General features: G+C 36.1%; 1 protein-coding gene across 2 annotated transcripts in view; it reads left to right on the top strand.

Annotated features, from left to right (window-relative positions):
• Positions 1-5,686: 5,686 nt before the first annotated feature.
• POT1 (protection of telomeres 1) overlaps positions 5,687-22,363 on the top strand; it is a 51,683-nt gene continuing 35,006 nt past the window's right edge. The window contains exons 1-5 of one of the 2 annotated variants that reach the window (XM_037512631.2): positions 5,687-5,731; positions 6,470-6,663; positions 9,217-9,289; positions 11,368-11,459; positions 22,036-22,149. In XM_037512631.2, the coding sequence (XP_037368528.2) occupies positions 6,541-6,663; positions 9,217-9,289; positions 11,368-11,459; positions 22,036-22,149 (402 nt within the window). In that variant the 5' untranslated portion in view covers positions 5,687-5,731; positions 6,470-6,540. The other variant, XM_054692625.1, reaches the window with a different exon arrangement.

Below are 22,363 nucleotides of genomic sequence, written 5' to 3'. Positions count from 1 at the left end.
TGAGATGGCCAACATCTTTAGGACACATCATTGCCGCCATATACCCTCTGGCTTCTGGTTAGTTTTGGTCACTGGGAACTCTGACAGTGGATTATAAGGTAGATGTATCTCCGGGTGACCTAAGGCCCACAGATTAGGCCCACACATCACCACACTGAAGGTCACATTTCTGTTTAAAGTCTTCTCTATATGACTTTCTCCTTGAAAGATATAGGAACTTCTCCCTGTCTTTGCTGTTGACAGGTGTTCTACAGTCTTACTAAGACATGGGGCCACATAGTCTCAAATTTCACAAAGGAAAGAATAATGGTGCTAGTAAAGAAAAGGAGATGCCAATAGTTTTGAATGAGGTTCAAGTAGTATATCCAAGTTCAGTTCTTGGTTCACGAAGAATAAGAACTTGTATTCATATTTTCTTACAAATAAAAGAAACCCATTTCAAAATAATATAAGCAGTTATGTTATAATTAAAAAGTCTAAGAATAGATGATCAGATACAATAGATCCAGAGCTCAGACACAGCCATGTCGACTGGTAATACATAGTCACCTGCTTGCTATAAAACAAACAAGATTTTCAAGGAGTAGTGAATGAATTAGAGGTTAGGAAAGAACTCTGGTAAGGTGACTTACCAGCAGAAACCTACAGAAAGTGAGTGAGTTTTACAGATATTAAGGAAAAGAAGTTCAGGTAGTGTGTTTCGGATGTTTCAAAATCAACAAGAGATTCTTTACTGTTTAGGAGTAAGATTAAGGAAGAAGAAAGGAATATAGAGGAGAAAGTTGTGAGGAGCCATATTATTTCTTTCTGAGTATAAAGAAAAGCCACTGAAAGATAATTCATTGGGGAGTGACATATTCTGAACGTATTTTAACAGAATAACTATGGGTTCTATGTGGGGAACTGATGTAAGAAAAATGGAAATTAAGGAGGCTGTTGGATAATAATGGAATTTTAGGAAGTTGTAACTGTGGCAAAGAGGGTAAAGTATTTAGATGGAGGAATAGTTTGATATAAAGGGTATCAGGCACAAATGAAAGGAGGGAATTCCAATATAGGGGAAAATCAGGAAAGCTATTGATCACAATATTATTAATATTTGGAAGTATACTATCAATAAAATTAGTACATTAGAGTAGATAAAAACTATTTTTTAAGATATATTTATTTATGTGTAGAAGAACTGTAGTGTAGGCCAAAGGTGCAAGGGGTAAGAGGATTCACCAGAGACAGAGTGGGGAGCAGAAGAGGCAGATCTACTGAAATACACTGCAAAAGGGAGCTGCAGGTGAGACAGGAGAGGTCTGCTGCACCTTGTAGGTTAGCTCCCTGGCTGGGGACTGAACTCAGACTACAGTGGTGACTGTGCTGAGACTTAACATCTAGGCCACCAGGGAGGTCCAAGACAAAAACTCTTGACTGTCAAATACAAATGACAAGGCAGAAGGAATAAATGTCCTCTTTACCTTTTTCTTTCATTCTAATAGACTTATAAGAGTATTAAACAAACATGTATTTGTATTTTGGACCCCTTTACACCATCATAATCCAAAAATAAGTAGGAATGGCAAAGTATTTGCTTTTTCCCCATCTATTCTATTCTTTTGACTGTACCAGACTCTGATACTGTGCTCTGGGTTGAATATACCCTAATTAAACTGAAGTTTTCCTATGTGATTATATGGTAATCATTTCTATTCTGCTGTAATGATAGGAAAGATAGCTAGAGCTAATTTTTTCTTATTGAGCACTAGATAAAAGTAGGATCAACACAAATGATATTTTATTCTCCAATTAAGACATTAGCTATAACCCTATCATTATAACAATACACAATCTTTGATGGGCAAGTTGTATGGAAGAAAGATAAATTATCATTTAGCTATAGAAAGTCTCACTGCTTTGAATACAAGTGAAAAATGGATAAAATACCCTCAGTTTTTATCAAGGAAGCTTTATAATATTAACTTTTCAATTTCCTGTAAAAATGTACTAAGATAATGAATATATGCAGATTCTACTTAAACTAATAGAAAAAAGATCTGACAAAGTTACAAAATGTTCTTCACTGCTAAAAATGCACTTTGGACATAAAGCAATGCTTCTCAATTATTCTAAGTAACTATGATGAAATTAAAAAATGTAACTATTAATCAATTTTTATATTATTTAAATCTACTCATTTATAAATTTTTTAAAATGTGTCTATTTTTAATCTCTTAGAAAAAGAAGGAAAAGAAAGAGGAACATATACCAACAAATTGCTACCTGTTACCAAGCTTTCCAACTTCTAGAGCGAGATCATAGTTTTTTTCAAAACAAGTAACCAACCTCTTAACACAACTTTTAGTCTAATATGACATAGAAACAAAGGTTCTATATTAGATTTTACTGCATAATTATTCAGGTCATATATCCTCATAGTATAATTGTAGATCACATAGAAAAGAAAGCATCTAAATACTAAACAGTGTTAATGAAACCATGCAAAGCTGGGGAAATGTCATAGTTTCTGGCCTCACCCGTGCACTTACAACTGCAAGATATGTGTCAGACTCAGTGCAACAACAGGGCTAACATACAAGAGGGAAACTGGGAGAGATAAAGGAAAAGGAAAGCACTTCTAAGGCCACAAATGACCATCTATCGTACCTTATGCAGTGTCTGCAATGTCCAGTAGTCCAAACCAAAAGCTGCTTATGCAAGATGGTGCTGTGCCTTCAATTATATTTGTGTAATCTGAACATAACAAAATACTCTTGTATATTTCCTGTGAGTTCATAACTTTATTAACTTTTGAGAGGGAGGGGCACAGATATCAAACAGTGACATGTTTTCTGGAAATGTGCATACTTAATTAACCTCTGTTTTTTTTTTGCTGGTTCCTTCTCAAATTTTCTCTCCTCCCCACTTCTACAGAGAAATCTCTAGAATTGATAATTTTCTTAGGCAATGTGGTTCTTCCCACACACAGGAAACTGGGGGATTTTTTTTTTTTATTAGCCTGATTGTTAGAAAATATTTTTTTTCGGAGTTAACATTCACGTTAATGTTTGCGTATGAAGTTCTTTTTTTTTTTTTTTTTAACCTCACCATATATCTTGTTAAAACTTAACCAAAGTTTATATCTGTTGAGACCCCCATTTCAACCTTATGGCTTTGATACTAGGGCCTATCTAGCATGGTCCTATGGAGAATGACCCACTCCTCTTCCTGATGAAATTTTGGCCCTTCTCACTTCGTCTATGACTTCATTCAAACTTTAGGAACCCTGTTATGCTAACAGCTTTGGACTCTTATTTTTGGTTTCAAGTCATTCATGTAACCCTTAGAATTTCTCGTAGACAGGATTTCAGGCTTTCCCATTTAGACAGGGTTAGATTTGAAGGAAACTGGAAGTTATACATATAAAATTTTAAAAAATAGTATTAAAATACAAGTTTGAGGGGGGTATTTTTAGTAGACACTGATATCTCTGTCAAGTTGCTTTTTCTGTAAAAATTTGATATTTTATTGAAATGGGATTTTATGAATTGATCAAGATGTTCATTAGGATTGGACAGAAATGCTATTAATCATAAGACAATGAACTGTAAACAATGTTGCCTACCAAGTATTGCTGGGACATCTCAGGAATAAGTAGAAGGCAAGGTTTTCAATCTGAAGTGAGATGAAGCATGGTAACAGTTTGCAGGAAGACAGTAGATGGCAATAGGAATGAGTTAATAATCCTGAAATTAATGCAAAGGAGATAAGCTTGAAATGTTGAGTGACTAAGTAATTCAACTAAAAATTTCAACATTAAATTGTAGCAAAGAGCAACTTGAAAATGCTAATAAGAGGGAAGAAATATGATGCATTCAGATTAAATCCTCTCATCTTTGATTACTTATAATAGCACCACATTCTTATATTTACACTTTTCTTTCAAAAATACCCATCCCACTTTTAACACTTATTACTTATTAGTTGGAATCTCATTTTTAATTCTTCCTTAAATTGACTTTTATTTTATCATATATTTTATATCAAAACTTTCTTTATTGCACTTTCAAATAAAAAAAAATTGTTAGCCTTGGAGTAGCTTTTTATGCTGCTTCAAAACACATAGAAAAATAGATCTTCCCAAAATGTTCAGAACAGAGCTTCCTAAGACATGTCACTTTGGCAAATTGATTATTTCAAGCTGAGGTTAATTGAGTCCCCACAGGCTTACAAGAAACTTTTATCAATTCCTAAACTAACCAGAAGAATGAAAATTGGGGGGAATTATCCAGAACTAGGTTTATTTCCAGAAATAATCTTTCTTATTTATAGGGCAGGGTACACATCTAATCTAGAGAGTCATACAAGTCACCTTCTCCTTCTCATGTGAGTGATCCTCCTCTCTCCTTGAAGAGAGCCCATTCCTTAACTCAATATATTTTGTCCCACTGACTTTGTAATGCTTTATTATATGTATACTATATGTATATGTATATAAGTATCAGACACCCTCATCAAAGCAGAATATGGACATTTTTAGTCCAAGTGGAGGAAGGGGAAAAACCTTAAAAGAGGAAAACTAAGAATACCTGGTAGCAAAATCAAAATTAAAATGTGCTTCAAAAAGATGAAAGACTTAAAAAGAGGTTTTTAGCAACAAAATGATGGTCAGTGATCTTGGCAAAGGCAGTTTCAGTATAACGGGAGAGGGACTGATAAGAAGAGGTGGAAGTCAGAGGTTTGGAAAGAGAAACATTTGTTCCGTAAGATTGTTCATTTAAAACTATTTAAACCTTACAACATGTCAGGCCTTCTACAGACTATGTGCATATAATAGTAAACAATTTTCCCTGCCCTTAATAAGCTTAGGCAGTGTATGAATATATATGCTTAACTGCCAAAGAAAAGAGAAGTTAAAAACAGGTTGCAGGAAGATATATAATTGATGGAAGTGCAATGAAAGTGAGCAGGATCGCAAGGCAACATAAAGGATTTTGGATAGGGAGAAGGGACAGTTTTCTCTGAGCTGGATGAGGCCAAAGGAAAAAGGAGACTACCTAAGCCTTACTTAGCATAGTTTTGCTGAGAAGAGCAGCTCCTACGCTTAAAGTTATCATTGCTCCTTTACACATTGTATATGAATACAGGAAAGTTATCAAAGCTCCTTTATACACTGCATGTGAATACAGGAGGCAGAGCAAAGGGAGGGATGCGTCAACATCAAATGCTTCTGCTGAAAAGTTACTTTTAAATTTATTTTTGTCCTGCAGATACAATCCTATAAACCAACGAAACGTTTAAAAATTAAATCTGAATGATGATGGCGTTACTCACTGGTGGAATTATTTATTTGTAAAAACTACATCTGGGTGGCTGCTTCTGGGGAAGAGAACTGGAGGCTGAAGCAGCGCCTGGCCCACAGGCATTTCCAATCGACCGAAGGGAATCTTAACTCCCGGTCTAGTTTAGGAAATCCAGCACAAACCATGCCCGTTTCCGCATTGGCAAACTCAGGGCGGGGACACAAGGAGGCGAAGAAACCGGTGGCTGCTCTACCCGGCCTCACGCTCCCCCTAGAGCCGAACTCACCCAGCTTTCGCGAAATGTCCAGGGCCCTTTAGGCCTGGGAACCGGCAGTGCCACACTTTTGACCCTGTGCGCATGCGTGGGAGCTGGGCCGCCGGCGTGCGTGTGACGTCACGAGCGCGCCGATGTAAACTCTTCCTTCTCTGTTTACAGTGCGCGGGTGAGTTAATTTCTTAGCAGGTTTGGAGTTTATTTTGTCATCGCGATCTGTACTGGTATTATAATGAGGCTGATTCAGTTCAGATCAAAATTTGGTGTAGTTATTGCAGAGAAACTGCTCCTACTTGTCTTTCTTGTACTGTGAGTCCGCTGTGTTCAGCCTCTTGCTCGGCGTATTGTAACTGACTTGAGTTACTGCAGTTCCTGCTCTCAAGGTGTTTGCTGTACAGTTTGGGGAAAGTTGATGCACCACTTAAATAGTGACACTAGTGAGCATCTCTTTCAAGTGGTTTGAGCAAAAAGATTCAACCTGAAATGCACATATTAACTTTCTTTCGATTATATGGAGGGAGGGATTGTATTGCTGGGGGTTGGGGGGGTGCAACATCAACTTTGGGGCACAGTTTGCTTACGAAATATTGCACCCTTTCCTTTCTCAGTAGCTTGTACATTTTAAATTGCACTGGTGTAGGCAGTTTTTTGTGCAGTTTTTGCAGATCCTAATACTGCTTTTTAGAGGTATTTTAAAAGCAAACTAAGTAGGGAAAAGTTAAGTTTCAATGCCTTAGAAGAAATGCTTACATTGATCCTTGTAATAAATTTACAGAGTAATCCATGATCGCTTTCCCCACACGGTGTGTTACTAACTTAAAGAAAACAGAAAGCAAAACTAAGTCAAAGATGCTTAAAGCAAATTATTGTTTTTTGGTTTTTTTTAACAAAACACTTTTTGTTTTAGTGTTTTCAGCAGCGTCTTGTCAAGTTCCATAGGTGAATTTACTTTGGACAGTACTGTGAAGCAGGTCTGACATGCCACTTGAATTAATAAAAGAAGTCAATGGGGTGCCTGAAGTTGATCTGCTAAATAGATTACATAAAGTAGATTTTAAATCTCTACAGCCAGGTTGTGATTATAGCAAGAAGTATATCCAGGTAAGAATTTTTATAACTAGAACTTTTTTTCCTTCTAAAAGGAATGAGAACTTCTATGTTAAGCTTATTTATGAGAGTTTTAAGAATAGTTTTATCTGTGTCATAACATTTGAGACTGAATATTTTGATGTTAAGTTATTCTTAATTATCCAGCATTTATTCAACAAACATTAGTTGAATTCTGTGAAACTCAGGAATAAGTTTTGGAGGTATAGTGATGCATTAAGATGGCTCTGGAGTACAGGTGATTTCATTCTTGTCGGCTCTGAAAGGTTGGGCCACCTAATCTCTGATTTTAACTCAGGTGGTATTAGCATTATGATATGTGAACATTTAGCAGAGAGTTTTTGGCTCTGACAAGTTATGTCAGGAAATGTAAGCTGTAATGTAAGGAATGACTGAAAACTTTCATTGAGAAAGTTGGATGTTTTGCCAAAAACCATGGAAGATCCTTAACAGATTTTAAGCAGGAGAGACATTCACTCTGAGTTCAAACTGCTCTGCCTTGTTGGTGAAAAAAAGGCAAGATTAGAAGAAGGATGTTAGATAAGAGGCATAGAAGTAGTTATGATAATCTACATGAGTTGAGTCCTGTGGCAAGGGAAATGAGGGGAGTGAAAAAATAAATGAAAATGAAAAAATAAAAATAGCAAAAGAGTATCTTTTTTGAGCTTTTTCCATGAATTAGGTAATAATTTAAATGCTTTATATAACTCCTGTAATCATAAAAAAAAAAAAAAATTGGTCCCTGTGACTTAGGGAGGTACTTCTTAATTGTAGAGGAAAGTTAAGTAATTGGCTTAAGATATGTAGAGCTAGTAAGTGGTCCAGCTAGAATTAGAATCTAGATGATCTGCTTCAGAGCTGATAGGATAAAGAAGGGAAATTAATAGCTATAACTAGATAAAGAGGGCCAAGCAGAGTTCGGGAAACTCCCATGTTTCTAATTTCTGGCCAGCCTTGAGATTACACTAGGATGCCCAAAATTAGGGAGAGAGATGTAGATCAATTTTGGGTATTTTTCAGATATTTTTTGGAGGTATCCAGGTGGTAATATCCAATAGACAGTTGGGTATAGAGTTCTAGTTTGGGTGAAAGAGTAGAATGAGAAGGAAAGAAAAATTGTGTTGAAGGAATAAGTGAAAGAATATAGCATGAACAAGAGACTGACATGATCTAGAGAAGTAGGGAAAAAAGATACAGGGTTTTTTTGTGATTCCTTTATTGGACTAAATATTTACTTTTAATAAAAGAAATATATTTGGTGGTGGAGGAATGAAGAGGAAAGGTTGTAATTACATGGAATGTTAGGTTAAAGAAAAAATTTGTTAACATTGGGTAGAATGGAGATGTCTAAATATGTGATTATTTATTTGTAATTCTGCAAAATTTCAGGTTTTGAAATTTAAGGAGACTTAGTTAAATAAGGCCAACATATAGTTTGCTTTCCTGAACATGTAATTCATGTCTAATATTATTGTTATTTTGTCTTGTTTTTAAAACTCACAGGATTAGTCATTTTCACAGTAAATTTAATTTGGATTTATTACATTTGTCAATATGATCAATATCATTGTTATCATCCTTTATGCATGCTGCTCTTCCTACCATCTGGGTACAGTTTTCTTTCTATAGCAAGTCTTTGAGTGGTAATTTAAATGAGGGAGGGTCTCTAGCAATTAAAAAAAAAAATCCAACAAACAAAAAGTCCTTTTATCTGAAAATCTCTCACATTAGTTAGTGGGGTATATAGAACTCTAGACTAATCATTACACTCTCAGCATTTGAAGGCATGACTTATTCTTTATTTCTGATCATGTTGCTTTTGAAATAACTGTTGCAGTCTAAATGTTTCATCTGCGTTGTTAACTTTCCTTCCCTTCCCACCACTTCCTTCCCTGGTAATGGTCTCACTCCTAGTTGTCTTTAAGAGTAGTCTTGTTGTCTTTGGTGTCCAGCACTTTCATCTGGGTATGGTTGGGTACTTTTATTTTTATTTATACTGGTTGGAAATTATTTTGTTTCTGAATTATAGGGATTTATTTTCCTCATTCTTGGAAAAAGTTCTAACCATTATTTCAAACATTGATCCTCTCCTGCTTCTGCAACTCATATTTACATATATTTAAGATGTATTTGTGCCTGCTTTGTTCACACTGTATTTTTTGGTGATTGCTTTGTACTTTTTCATTGTTCTTCTATAAATTTTCATTTCTTTCTCGGAGCAAACTCTTCATTTTTTTCATTAGTGGAGAACACTATTACAGGTTAAAAGAAGCTGGGGTTGAGCTAGTTCACCTTTATCTGTAAATCAAGGAATTGGAACTATTTAACTAAGGTGGATTAAGAAATTAAATTATGAACCTAAAGTATTTTTAGAACTTCTGATTTTTCTCTAGAAAAGTCACTGTCATGTCTTAAAAATAGCGACAGTACTTGGATTTCTTGAAAGATATAAATCTATTTTTTAAAAAAATCCGGTTTTACTGATATCAGTGTTATAAACTCTAGTGGCTTTTTTACCTTTTGCCTTCTATTTTTCTCTCATTTCAGGGAAAACTTGCACTGATCTCTACTTTAACTTATGATGGAAAAAGAACACCTGTTTTGAAAATTGAACTACAAGGTATATCAAAACACCATTTCTGCTTAATTTTTTGCCTGTAATCTAAAAGCGGGTAACTTTATATCTCTATACATATGTGTGCATATACATATATATGTGTGTATATGTACGCACACTCACATATACACCTAAGCATAAAAACAACTTCTCATGGGTAATGAGAACATATTAGAAAACTATAGTATAAAAAGCTATAGAATAAAAGGTTAGTCTTCTCACTAATTTTTTTCCATTATTCCATCCTCTTCCCCATTGCTTCTAATTTACTTCACTTTCCTATTACCTCATATTTTGACTCTAACTGATTCCCCTACTTCTGATTTCACTAATGTGACCTAAACAGCTTAACAAACTTTGTTTTTTTAAAAATAAATTATCGCCATAATACTTGCATTGTAACATACAAGTTTCAGTTGTGCTTCATTATACATCAGTGTCTCTATATACTATATTAAATTCATCACTAAAGGTTCAGTTCTGTCCTTCTTAATACAGTTGATTTGTCATTGACTGACTTACCTCCCTGTTTCTGCTTCCCTCTGGTAAACCACTAATTTGGCCTACTAGTCTAAAAATTTATTTTTCTTTTTTTAGTTAATTCATTTTTTTCTTTATGTATGCACTGTAGGTGAAATCATATGGTGTTTATCTTTGCTGACTTATTTCAGCAAGCATGATATCTTCTACATTTATCCATGTTGTTGCAAATGGAAGGATTTCATCTTTCTATATAGTTGAGCATTATTCCATTATGTATGTATCACTAATTTGTTCAATCATTGGTAAATGGGTTGTTTCCAACCTATGGTATTGCAAATAATTGTGCAGTGAGTGAACTCTTTCCTTGCCTCTTCTTTCCTGTCAGCATTCTGTTTTGTAAATTCTGGTTTCTTTGGCCTCCTTAAATCTGAACTCCGCTGGCTCACTGAATCTTCTGGCCTTCTTTTAGAATTGCCTACACTGTCTGCAGCCTGAAAATTGTCCAGGAAATAAGCTAGGGCTTTTGCTATATTTTAATTATCAACAAGACCACTTTCTTTTATCTGTCTCTGAACTGTTGTTATAAGACTGCAAAGTAAATCCAGTCCTAATACTCTATCACTATGAAATATACCATACATCCTGGAAACACTAAATATGGCCAGGAATAGACATCCAAAAAGTTTGTATTTGAAGAACATGAGTGTTTAATTTGTGTATTTACTTGTTTTGAGGAGTTGAATTTAAGTGGTGAGTGAAAGGATGCAATAGGCAGCCATATTTCTTTGCTAGGTGCCAATAGACTAGAGTTCTAAGTCATGCATAAAAGACTACAAATTTTGGAAAGCTCTTTCACGTACTTGACAGATGCATGAAAGTCTAATAGGAGAGCAATTTCCTCCAGTAGTTGAATGTTTCAAAGCTGATTATGAATGATACTTCCATCAGATGGTATAATTGAGTATTAACATTTGTCCCTGTTGATAAGACTTTTAGAGAATGAAAATTATGGAGATTCTTCCCAAAAAGCCTAGAATATTCAAATGAGATTCTGTGTGCAATGTTCATTCTTTATTTCTGAAGTAATTTTCATGGTCACATTCACAAACAACCCAGTGTTTAACTCCACACAGAGCGTGCTTTTACTCTTCAATATATGGGTGCTGAGAGAGAAGAGCACACTTATCTAGATTAAAATTTAGTGTACTGAGAACTGTAGATTACTATAAATTCAGCAATAATTAAATATTTGTGGGGTGATATATACTATAAAAATTGAATAATAAGTACCTCATTAAATTTATTTTGATTACAAGCATGAAAAAGTATTAAGTGGTTATTATGTGATGTTAATGTTCTATTTACAAAGTTTATAGGATGTATACTATTTGAAATGTGTTATAATTTTGATTTTAATCTGTATATTGGTTTGTAATACCAAAGTTATTAAAGTAAATTGTACAACATTGTAATTTTTCTTCATGAGCACACTTTGAAATAATTTTTAGAATGTAATTGTCATCCTATTTTATTGTGTGAATTAAACTGCTCTATTTAGTAAGTGTGTTTCTGTGTATGTGTTTTTTCTTTCTCTGTAGAACTGGAAAATTCAAATTCAGAGGCTAATACTATAAATATATCATTTTTTGGAAAATTAGCAAAGGACTGTTCAAGAGTTTTCTATATAGGGGTAAGATTTTTTTTATTGCTTTATTCTAGAAATAGAATTATTGATGATGCTTACAAACATTATTTTAGAGATTTATTATTACTAGAAGGTATGTTAAAAATTATACTTTATTGGGCCTCCCCTGCTGGCGCAGCAGTTGAGCGCTGGGCTGCAAGGCTGTCCACAGCCTTTATAGTGCCGGTTCGATCCCCAGCTGCCAGCGAGGGTCCCACATGGCATGACAGACCTCTCCTCCCGCACCCACTGCTCCCCTCAGCAGTGTATTTCATCGATCTGCCTGTTCTGTTCCCTGCTCTGGCTCTGGTGAATTCTCTTACCCTCCCGCGCTTCTGACTGTACCCAGTGCTTGTATAAATAAATCTTTAAAAAAAAAAAATTATACTTTATTTTTTTAAGATTATCTTTTTTTAAAGATTTATTTATTTATATAAGAACTGGGGTACAGTCAGAGGCGCAGGAGTGTGAGAGAATTCACCAGAGATAGAGTGGGGAGCAGAATAGGCAGATGGACCAAAAACACTGCTGAGGGGAACAGCAGGCGAGGCAGGAGAGGTCTGCCGCTCCATGTGGGTTTCTCCCTGGCCAGCTGGGAATTGAATCCGCACTGCAGAGGCTGCGGACAGCTTCACAGCGTGGCGGTCAACCCACTGTGCCACCAGGGAGGCCGAAAAATTATACTTTAAAAAGAAATATCTTTGAATTGCAACAACCCTAAGAGGTCAGTAAAACCTACTAATATAAAAAGGGACAGTTTTCCTCTCACTTCATTTTAATTTTTAATATTCAACAGATTATTTTAAAGGTATACATTTTCTCCTTACTTAATTAAAAAATAATTCATACTAACTAGAAAAACAATAGAAGCTGTATCTCTATATGTTTTTAAAATTTTCTGTTATTTCAAAAATATATGCTTGCCAGTTCTAAAGCAAGATACTACCAATGTGAACTCAACAACCTATTAAAGCTTGTAGACATCATGACCAAGTGGAATTTATCCCAAGAATGCAATTTCGTTCAGTATAAGAAAATCAATCATTGTAAAGTAAGTCCTATTAATAAAGCAAAGGAGAAAAAATATCTTAATTGATGCAAAAAGGCATTTAATAAAGTTCTGTACCCTTTCATAATCAAAATATACAGAAAACTAGGGATAGAGAACCTGCTCTGCTTAATAAAGGGCAGTTATGAAAATCCAGTGCTAACATACTTAATGGTGAAAGACTGAATGCTTGCCCCCTAGGTTTAGAATTAAGACAAGGATGGTTGCTTTTATATCTGCTGTTCAAGTTGTGCTGGAAGTTGTAAGCAAAGCACTTACAACAGAAAAATAAGAGCTTTAAACTGTAAAAAAGATAGTGAACTAACTCTCTTCTCATTCTAATTTATTTTCCTTTTAAGTTAATTACTGATTTTAACGAATACTTCATGTTAAAAGACCTGTACTACTTCGCTCATTTTCTCTGAGCCAGGACTGTGGTAGAACTATTCCTGTTGACTCAACTATGCAAGAAATTGTTTAGTGACAAGGACTGACTCTTTTTCCAAGTTACCACAATAGGATAGTGTAGACACAAAAAGGAAATGACCCATTTGCTAATATCTGAGTTACCTGAGTTAATTCAGAGAACTCAGATCTCTTTTATGTTTTCACATTATAACCTTCATGCACGTTTACTGATAGTCTTATCACTTTTAGTATTATTCACTCCTCAAGCTGTTTTCCTAAAATGCTTTTTTCAGCAGATTGCAATAAACACCTATTCTGTATATCAGAACATACTCTCCACACTGAGTTGTGTCATTCATGTTGTTTGAATGATTCAGTATGCTCTTCTCATAAATTTAGAGCTTAAAACAATGCATATTAAATCTTGATTTTCACCTCAATCTAATGAGTATTTATACAAACTAATGCTGCTTATTACTTATTTATCTTTCTTATCCTCTGGGTATTTGAATTAATTAAAAAGCCATTATGATTTATAAATGCATGGGAAATGAATCCTAAGAACCTTTCATTCTTTCCACTCTGGTTTTGGTCTGCAGGTCAGTTTTTGCCAGTGTTAATTCATGCAGCAGGTATTTGTTGCCCACTGATTATGAACAGAAACCGATCACTTACATGACGTGCGGGTTGATAAGACATTATTCTTAGTCCCAAAAATCTTACAGGATTTTATTTTAAAGATTTATTTATTTATGCATACAGGCACTGGGGTATAGGCCAGAGGTGTTGGGGGGGGGGGAGAGAATTCACCAGAGACAGAGTGGGAGCAGAATAGGCAGATTAACTAAAATACACTGCTGAAGGGAGCAGCAGGCAAGTCAGGAAAGGTCTGCTGCACCATGTGGGTAGCTCCCTGGCTGGGAATCGAACTCATGCTGCAGTGGCTGCAGATGAAGGTGTCTAGCTTCATAGATTGCGCCTTAACTCCTTGCGCCACCTGGGAGGCCCAAGACCTTACCGTTTTGAGAGCATTAAAAACATTAAGAAAAGTTTATAAAGGACGCATGGCAAAAAATATTAAAATGCTGCACAGGATTGTTGAAAAGAAGAATTTCTTTTCTGGAAAAGGAGCAATATAAAGTATAGCTCACAGGGAAGGTTTATTTATACCTTTATATATAGCCCAGCTTTCAAATATAGGCAAAGTCAGATACATTCAAAAGGGAAAAATGCTATTTATTGCTAGTGGGTACTCAGAATAAGCAAAGTAGATAATATGGAAAATCTCTAGGCATGTCAGAGAATCTGATTAGTCTAGCATTGAGTGGAAGTGTATGGAGATAAAACACATTAGGTCAGTGCAATGAGATCACCGAGGACATTCAATGAAGCTTATATGTGTATACTCAATATAAGTTCATGTTGAGAAATATAATAAATTAAGCTTGTTGGGGGGTTATTTCCATGTTATTGAATGTATGCTAGAGGAAAAGTTATAACTTTTTATGTAATTGTGTTGCTTATGTTATAATAGACTTCTGAAAAATTCTCTTACAAGTACAGATGTCCACCTTCTACTGATTTAGTCACTTTACTTAAAATGTTTTCTCCATCATGAAAAAAATAACTCAGTATTCTAAAAAAGTTTAGCTTGTATAGGCAAGTAAAAATAAAATGTTTATCTTTACTCCTAATAACTGCATTTAATGTATTTCTTTCCATATAATATGTATAAGATTTTTTTTTTGTAGTCATCTTTTTTTTTAATTTATTTTTATTTATTTATTTTTTTAATATTAAATTTTATTTTTATATTCCCCCATACAATTGCAAACGCCCCATTCTGACCCCAATCCTTCCCCTCCCGCCGACCACCCCCCAAAAAGTGTCTCTGGTTCATAGTTGTTTGTTGATTTTGATTTTCACTTTCTTATATTCATTTTCCTGGTCCCTTATTTAAGTTTTCTAGATTCCTGCTATGAGTGAGACCATCCGGTATTTTTCTTTTTCTTTTTGGCTTATTTCGCTGAGCATGATCCCTTCCAGCGCCATCCATGTTGCTGCAAATTGCATGTGTTTATCTTTTTTGAATGCTGAGTAATATTCCATGGTATATATGTACCACATCTTCTTGATCCAGTCATCTATTTTTGGGCATTTGGGTTGTTTCCAAAACTTAGCTATTGTAAACAGTGCTGCTATAAACATAGGGGTGCAGGTGCTCTTTGGAATTGATGTTTCTGTGTCCTTTGGGTAAATACCTAGGAGTGGAATTGCTGGATCATATGGAAGCTCTATGTTTAGTAGGTCCAGAAATCTCCACACAGCTCTCCATAGTGGTTGGACCAGTTTGCACTCCCACCAACAGTGCAGAAGTGTTCCTTTTTCTCCACATCCTCGCCAACATTTGTTGTTGCTAGTTTTTTTAATATGTGCCATTCTCACTGGTGTGAGATGGTATCTCATGGTAGTTTTGATTTGCATTTCCCTGATTCCAAGTGATGTTGAACATTTTTTCATATGTCTGTTGGCCATTTGCATTTCCTCTTCAGAGAAGTTTCTTTTTAGCTCTTCTGCCCATTTTTTGACTGGATTATTTTCTTTGTTGTTGCTGAGTCTCATCAGCTCTTTGCAGATTTTTGTGATCAGTCCTTTATCATTAGTGTTGGGTGCAAAAATGTTCTCCCAGTTGGTGGGTTTCTCTTTGTTTTTGTTATTGTCTCTTTTGCTGTGCAGAAGCTCTTTAATTTGATGTAGTCCCAGCTGTTTATCTTTGCCTTCACTATCACTGCTTTGGGTGATGTGTCTGTAAAGATGTCTTTGATGTGCAAATCCCGTAGTGTTTCGCCTATATTTCCTTCTATGTATTTTATGGTTTCAGGTCTTATGTCTAGTTCTTTAATCCATTTTGAGTTGATTTTTGTGTATGGTGTGAGGTAGTGGTCAAGCTTCATTCTTTTGCATGTAGCGACCCAGTTTTCCCAGCACCATTTATTGAACAAACTTTCTTTGCTCCAATGCATAGTCTTTGCTCCTTTGTCAAAGATTAGTTGGCCATAAATCTGTGGGTTTATTTCTGGATTTTCTATTCGATTCCATTGGTCTGTATGTCTGTTCTTGTTCCAATACCATGCAGTTTTGATGATAATGGCTTTGTAGTATAGTTTGAAGTCTGGGAGTGTGATGCCTCCATTTCCTTCTTTTTTTTTCAGTAGAGCTTTGGCTATTCGGGGTTTTGGTGATTCCATATGAATTTCATCAATAATTGTTCTATTTCTTTGAAGAATGACATTGAGATTTTGATTGGAATAGCATTGAATCTGTATATTGCTTTTGGTAGGATGGCCATTTTAATAATGTTTATTCTTCCAATCCATGAGCAGGGGATGTCTTTCCATTTCTTTGTGTCTTCTTCTATTTCTTTTAACAGTGTTTTATAGTTTCTTTGTATAGGTCCTTTACCTCTTTTGTTAGATTTATTCCCAAATATTTGATTTTTTTTGTTTCGATAATAAAAGGGGTGGTTTTTTTGATTTCTTCTTCTTCAGATTTATTGTTTGTGTATAGGAAGGCTACTGACTTTTGCGTGTTGATTTTGTGTCCTGCCACTTTACTGAATTGATTGATGAGTTGAATTAGTTTTTCTGTGGAGATTTTGGGGTTCTCTATGTATATTATCATATCATCTGCAAATAGTGATAGTTTGACTTCTTCTTTTCCTATTTGGATTCCTTGGATGTCTTTCTCTTGTCTTATTGCTCTGGCTAGAACTTCCAGTATTATATTGAAAAGCAGTGGTGAGAGTGGACATCCTTGTCTTGTTCCAGATCTTAATGGAATTGCTTTCAGCTTTTCACCATTGAGAATGATACTGGCTGTTGGCTTGTCATAGATGGCCTTTATGATGTTGAGGCATGTTCCTTGTATCCCAAGAATTTCAAGGGCTTTTATCATGAATGGGTGTTGCGCTTTGTCGAAAGCTTTCTCAGCATCTATTGATATTATCATATGGTTTTTATATTTCTTTTTGTTGATGTGTTGGATAACGTTGATTGATTTTCGGATGTTAAACCATTCTTGTGCCCCTGGAATGAATCCAACTTGGTCGTGGTGAATTATCTTATGGATACATTGTTGGATTCTGATAGCTAAAATTTTATTGAGGATTTTTGCATCAGTGTTCATTAGGGAGATTGGCCTATAGTTTTCCTTTTTTGTGTTGTCCTTATTCGGTTTTGGTATTAGTGTAATATTGGCTTCATAGAACGTGTTTGGTATTGTCCCTTCCTTCTCAATTTTTTGGAAGAGTTTGTGAAGGATAGGCACTAATTCGTCTCTGAATGTTTGGTAGAATTCATTTGTAAATCCATCAGGTCCTGGGCTTTTGTTTTTGGGGAGGTTTTTGATTACCATTTCAATTTCGCTGCTTGTAATTGGTCTGTTTAGGTGTTCTATTTCTTCTTTATCTAGCTTTGGGTGATTGTAGAGTTGTAGGAATTTGTCCATCTCCTCTAGATTGTTGAACTTGTTTCCATATAACTGTTCATAGTAGTTACTGATTATTCTTTTGATTTCTGCTGTGTCCGTTGTGATTTCTCCTCTTTCATTTATGATCCTGTGTATTTGTGCTTTCTCCCTTTTTTCCTTTGTGAGCCTGGCTAGGGGTTTGTCTATTTTATTTATTTTTTCAAAGAACCAGCTCTTGGTTTCATTGATCTTTTGGATTGTTTTTTTAGTTTCAATTTCATTTATTTCTGCTTTGGTTTTTATTATTTCTTTTCTTCTACTGGTTTTGGGGTTTTTTTGTTGTTCTTTTTCTAGATCTTTGAGCTTCGAGATTAGGTTGTTTCTTTGAGTTCTTTCTTGTTTTTTGATGTGAGCTTCTATTGCTATATATTTTCCTCTTATTACTGCTTTTGCTGCATCCCATACATTTAGGATATTGGTGTCCTCCTTGTCATTCAATTCAAAGAATTTTTTAATTTCTTCTTTGATCTCCTCGTTAGTCCAGTGGTCTTCCAGTAGTGTGGCTTTTAATCTCCATGAGGTAGGATAGTTCCTTGCCTTCTTTTTATGATTTATTTCTAGTTTGATGCCTTCGTGGTCAGAAAAGATGGTTGGTATGATTTCAATCTTGGTGTATCTGTTGATGTTTGTCTTGTGCCCCAGTATGTGATCGATCCTGGAGAATGATCCGTGTGCGCTTGAGAAAAATGTGTACTCCGTTTTTTTTGGGTTTAGTGTTCTATAGATGTCTGTTAAGCCCAAATGCTCTAGGTCCTTATTTAGAGCTTTAGTTTCTTTACTTATTTTTTGTCTTGTTGATCTATCCATTGTTGATAGTGGTGTGTTGAAGTCTCCCACTACGTATGTGTTTTCTCTGATGTCTGTTTTCAGAGAGGACAACAGTTGTCTGATATGTTTTGGTGCTCTTTCGTTTGGTGAGTATATGTTAATGAGTATATGTTATTTCTTCTTGAAGTATTGTCCCCTTAATCATAATGTAGTGACCATTGGGATCTCTTTTTATTTTTTTGAGTTTGAAGTCTGTTTTATCTGATATAAGTATAGCTGTTCCTGCTTTCTTTTTTGGCCCATTTGCTTGTAGGATTGTTTTCCATCCTTTGACTTTGAGCCTATTTTTATCTTTTGTAGCTAAATGTGTTTCCTGGAGACAGCAAAAGGTTGGGTTTTGTTTCTTAATCCAGGCTACAACTCTGTGTCTTTTTATTGAAGAGTTTAGTCCATTTACATTTAGAGTTAATATTGATATGTTAGCATCTGTATTTGCCATTATGTTTGTCTTTCCTTTGATTTTATTTATTCTTTTAATAACTTTTTTTTTGGTCTTCTTTCGTTGTTATTCGTCCCTCTGAGGTTCTGGCTTTAGGATTCCTCGTAGTATTTTTTGGAGTGGGGGTTTATTCGTAATGAAATTCGGAGTTTCTCTTTGTCTGGGAAGGTCCATATTCTTTCTTCATGGAGGAAAGAGAGCTTTGCGGGATAGAGTATTCTTGGTTGGCATCTGTTTTCTTGGAGTCTGTTGACTATGTCCCTCCACTCTCTCCTTGCCCGTAGTGTTTCTTCAGAGAAGTCTGATGTCAGCCTGATTGGTTTTCCTTTGAATGTTATCTGTTTCTTCCCTCTTGTCAGCTTCATTATTTTTTCCTTGTCCTGGATTCTTGGGAGCTTTACTATTATGTGTCTTGCTGTGTTTTTCCTTTCGTCGTGGAAGTTTGGTGTTCTTCTTGCTTCTTGTATATCAATTTTCAGCTCCTTCTTCGCATTTGGGAAGTTCTCTTCAATTATCTCCTGGAATATTTTCTCTGTTCCTACATCTCTCTCCTCTCCTTCTGGAATTCCTATAACTCTTATATTTCCTTTCCTCGTGGAGTCAGATAGTTCCCGAAGTCTTTCTTCATTCTTTTTCCTTCGTACTTCTCTTTCCTTTTCTGTTTTGGTTCTTTTTATTTCTGTGTCTTCAAGAGAACTTATTCGTTCTTCCATTTCATCTATTCTGCTTTCCTTGCTTTTCCCGGAGTTCTTTAGTTCCTCCATTAATTCTTTGATCTCCTGCATTTCTTTTACTTCGCTCTTTAGGGACTCAATTTCATTCTTCTGACCATTGTTTTCCCTCTTTAGGGACTCAATTTCCTTCTTCTGATCTATCACTTTTTTAATCATGGCAATTTTCAATTCTCTTTCTGGAAGGTTCAGAAGTTCTTCCAAGTTGCTGTTGTTGCAATCTGGGGAGTGGTTTTCTTTTTGTGGTGTGCTTCTTTCCTGAGGAGTTGTTAGGTTGCGTGTGGTTCTTCTACTCCCTACTGTCTGTTTTCTAATTTGTCGTATGCGTTGGGACACTGTGTTGCTCGGACTGACTGACATCTTGGGTGAACTTCTCCGCTCCCCTCTGGCTCTTCCAGGAGCCATCTCTGTCTTCTGGGGGAGCTTTCTGCTGGTTTTAGGCAGTTTTTACTGAAGAAATGTCCCTGTTCTCAAATGGCGAAGCGGGATGCAGTCCCTGCGCCTCCGGTTTCAGGCACGCTCTTCTGCGCACCCGGTCTGCCCCGGACGTGGGTGCCTGCTCCCTCTGTGGGCTCAGACTGCTGGTCGGAAGGGGGCTGGCGTGGAATAACTTCCCGGCTGGCCACTGGGTCCTCCAGAAGCCTTCTGCCCTTTTCAAGCAGTCTTAAGAAATTTCCTGTTTTATGGGGTGTTAGTGACTTTTTTTTCCTGGTCGCTAGGTGGCGCCAGAGATCTCTCCTATTGTCCTTGGGGGGCTGTTTTTCGCCTCCCCCCACCCCGTGGGACAGGGAACAGAGCGGGAATGGTAGGGTACACCTCAACAGCTTTGGGGTGCTGTGTCTGCCTTGTGCCCCACCGTCGTGGAGAACCCACGCCCCGAATTTTCGTGCCCCGGGTCTCAGTTCAAAGCCCTCAGTTCCAGGACGCGGGCTGTAGCCCAGTTCAGTGGCGCGGGAATGGCGCCTTTTGCACCGCTCCCGTGCCTTGGCGCCTGGTTCCTGCTTACTCAGGGAAGGACCTTCACCTCAGTGAGGACCTCCGCGCGTCTCCCCGCAAGCCTAGGTCGTCTCCCCGCAAGCCTAGGTCGCAGGCGCGGGGACCTGGGCAGCTGCGATCCCGGTCTGCACTTGCTTTTCAAGCGCGCCGAGCCTGCCGCTTTCCGCGCAAGCTTACCGGCAGCCCGGGCTGTGTACGCATCTCTGGGGTCTTTGTTCTTCTCTAATGGCGCCCGGAGCCGTTCGCTCACCGCCTTGGCGGATCCTGCCTCAGCTCCCGTTCACGGGATGTGGTGGCCGCAATAGTTCCTTTCCACTCACAGTCTCGCTTGCTGCGTCGTTTGTTCTTGTGGGTCGTTTTAGTTTGTTGTTTTCCTCCTCTCTGCCGGTCGGAGAGTGCCGCCTCTGTTGTATAAGATTTTTTAAAGTAAAATAGAAAATAGCAGGCTTTTTAGAGAATTTAGACTGAAAGCATTGCGTATTTTTCAATTTGTAAATGTAATTTATTCCAGAAGTGATCTTAATATTTTATTTTATAAATATTTAATATTTTATCCCTCTTATAAACTGCCTAAAACATGGTAGACACAAAATCTTCAGTAAGAAGGAAAATATTCTCACAGCTAACTGTGGAAAGTGTTATTTAGAATTATTAGCATAAACTAAGTTATGTTTGCAGTCTCACCTTAAGGATAAAAAGGCAGAAACTTGTATAGGTAAAATATCTGAATAGTACCAGAGAATTTAGCAATATAAATTCTTTTGATACAGAGATATTTTGTTGGAGTACCTACTTTGTTCCATACACTGTACGTACAAATAAGACTAGGACATGACCCCTGTCTTAAAGTGCTCGGAGCCTGGCTAATGCATAAACAGAATATCTTGGGACTTGACACCAGACCCTTTTATGTGCAAAGCCTAGAAATTTTTATATATCTTAAAATTTTGTCATTAAAATTAGAGGAGTAAGATTACATATATATAATATATATGTAATATATACATACATATATATTAATGTGTATGTTTCAGTATTTGGAAAATATGATTAGGGAGATTTAACTAAAGATTGAAGGCAGGAGTAAATGGAGACCTTTTTTTTGTTACTCTCACAGACCTAAGCAGGAAGACCTATGTTGTTCTTAGTCTATAAATGGAAATTTTTAAACTTGTATGCCTCATACATTAGTATTGCCACAATGTGGACTTTTCACATTAATGGCATGTCTTTCTCAATGTAGTTTCGACTCTGAGATTGTTTCATTTAAATTATATTCTTAATACTGTTGGATCCTGTTAGGTCTTCACCTTCATTGTGTTTATTCTTGGAAACTTAGACATAAATTGAGGTAAACATTGATTTTTAAAGGCCCACTAAATATGTAAAATTTACTTAGTATTTTCCTGCTCCATGAAGGACCTGCTCTATGGTGACATTGTTGAATACCCTTTTAGAGGATGTGATGCATTAAGCAAATTTAGGCTAAGGAGTTTTTCATTTTATAGATCTGATTCCTGTTTTTAATGATCATAAAAATATGAACTAATATGGCATTCAGTATTATAGATATATTGAGGATTAAAAACCTTTTTTCCTACATAGGATACCATTGCAGTAGCTGGATTTACTGTTCTGCCAGCATCTTCATCTACAAGCAGAGATGGAAAAAATAGTTTATTTTTAGAAGTATTAGAGGACTTAAAATCAACTGTTTATGTAAGTTCCTAAATTTTAATCTAATCATAATTTTATTGAACTAAAATGATTCAATGTAGCAGTATTTCTGTATAGCTGCAGATAAGTTATTTAGACTAATGAAATTATTTTAATTGAATATATTAATTTTAAAAGAGAATTTTTTTTTCCTTGACTTTATCTTTGGAATGATTCCAGACAGAAAAGGAAGATTTCTTAATGATAAAAATCTCGA

This window comes from Talpa occidentalis, unplaced genomic scaffold (assembly GCF_014898055.3).
Source record: "Talpa occidentalis isolate TD23 unplaced genomic scaffold, MPIMG_talOcc4v2.1, whole genome shotgun sequence".
Taxonomy (NCBI): domain Eukaryota; kingdom Metazoa; phylum Chordata; class Mammalia; order Eulipotyphla; family Talpidae; genus Talpa; species Talpa occidentalis.
The sequence above is the reverse complement of the archived record's forward strand: the minus strand, read 5'-3'. Positions and strand labels throughout refer to the sequence as shown.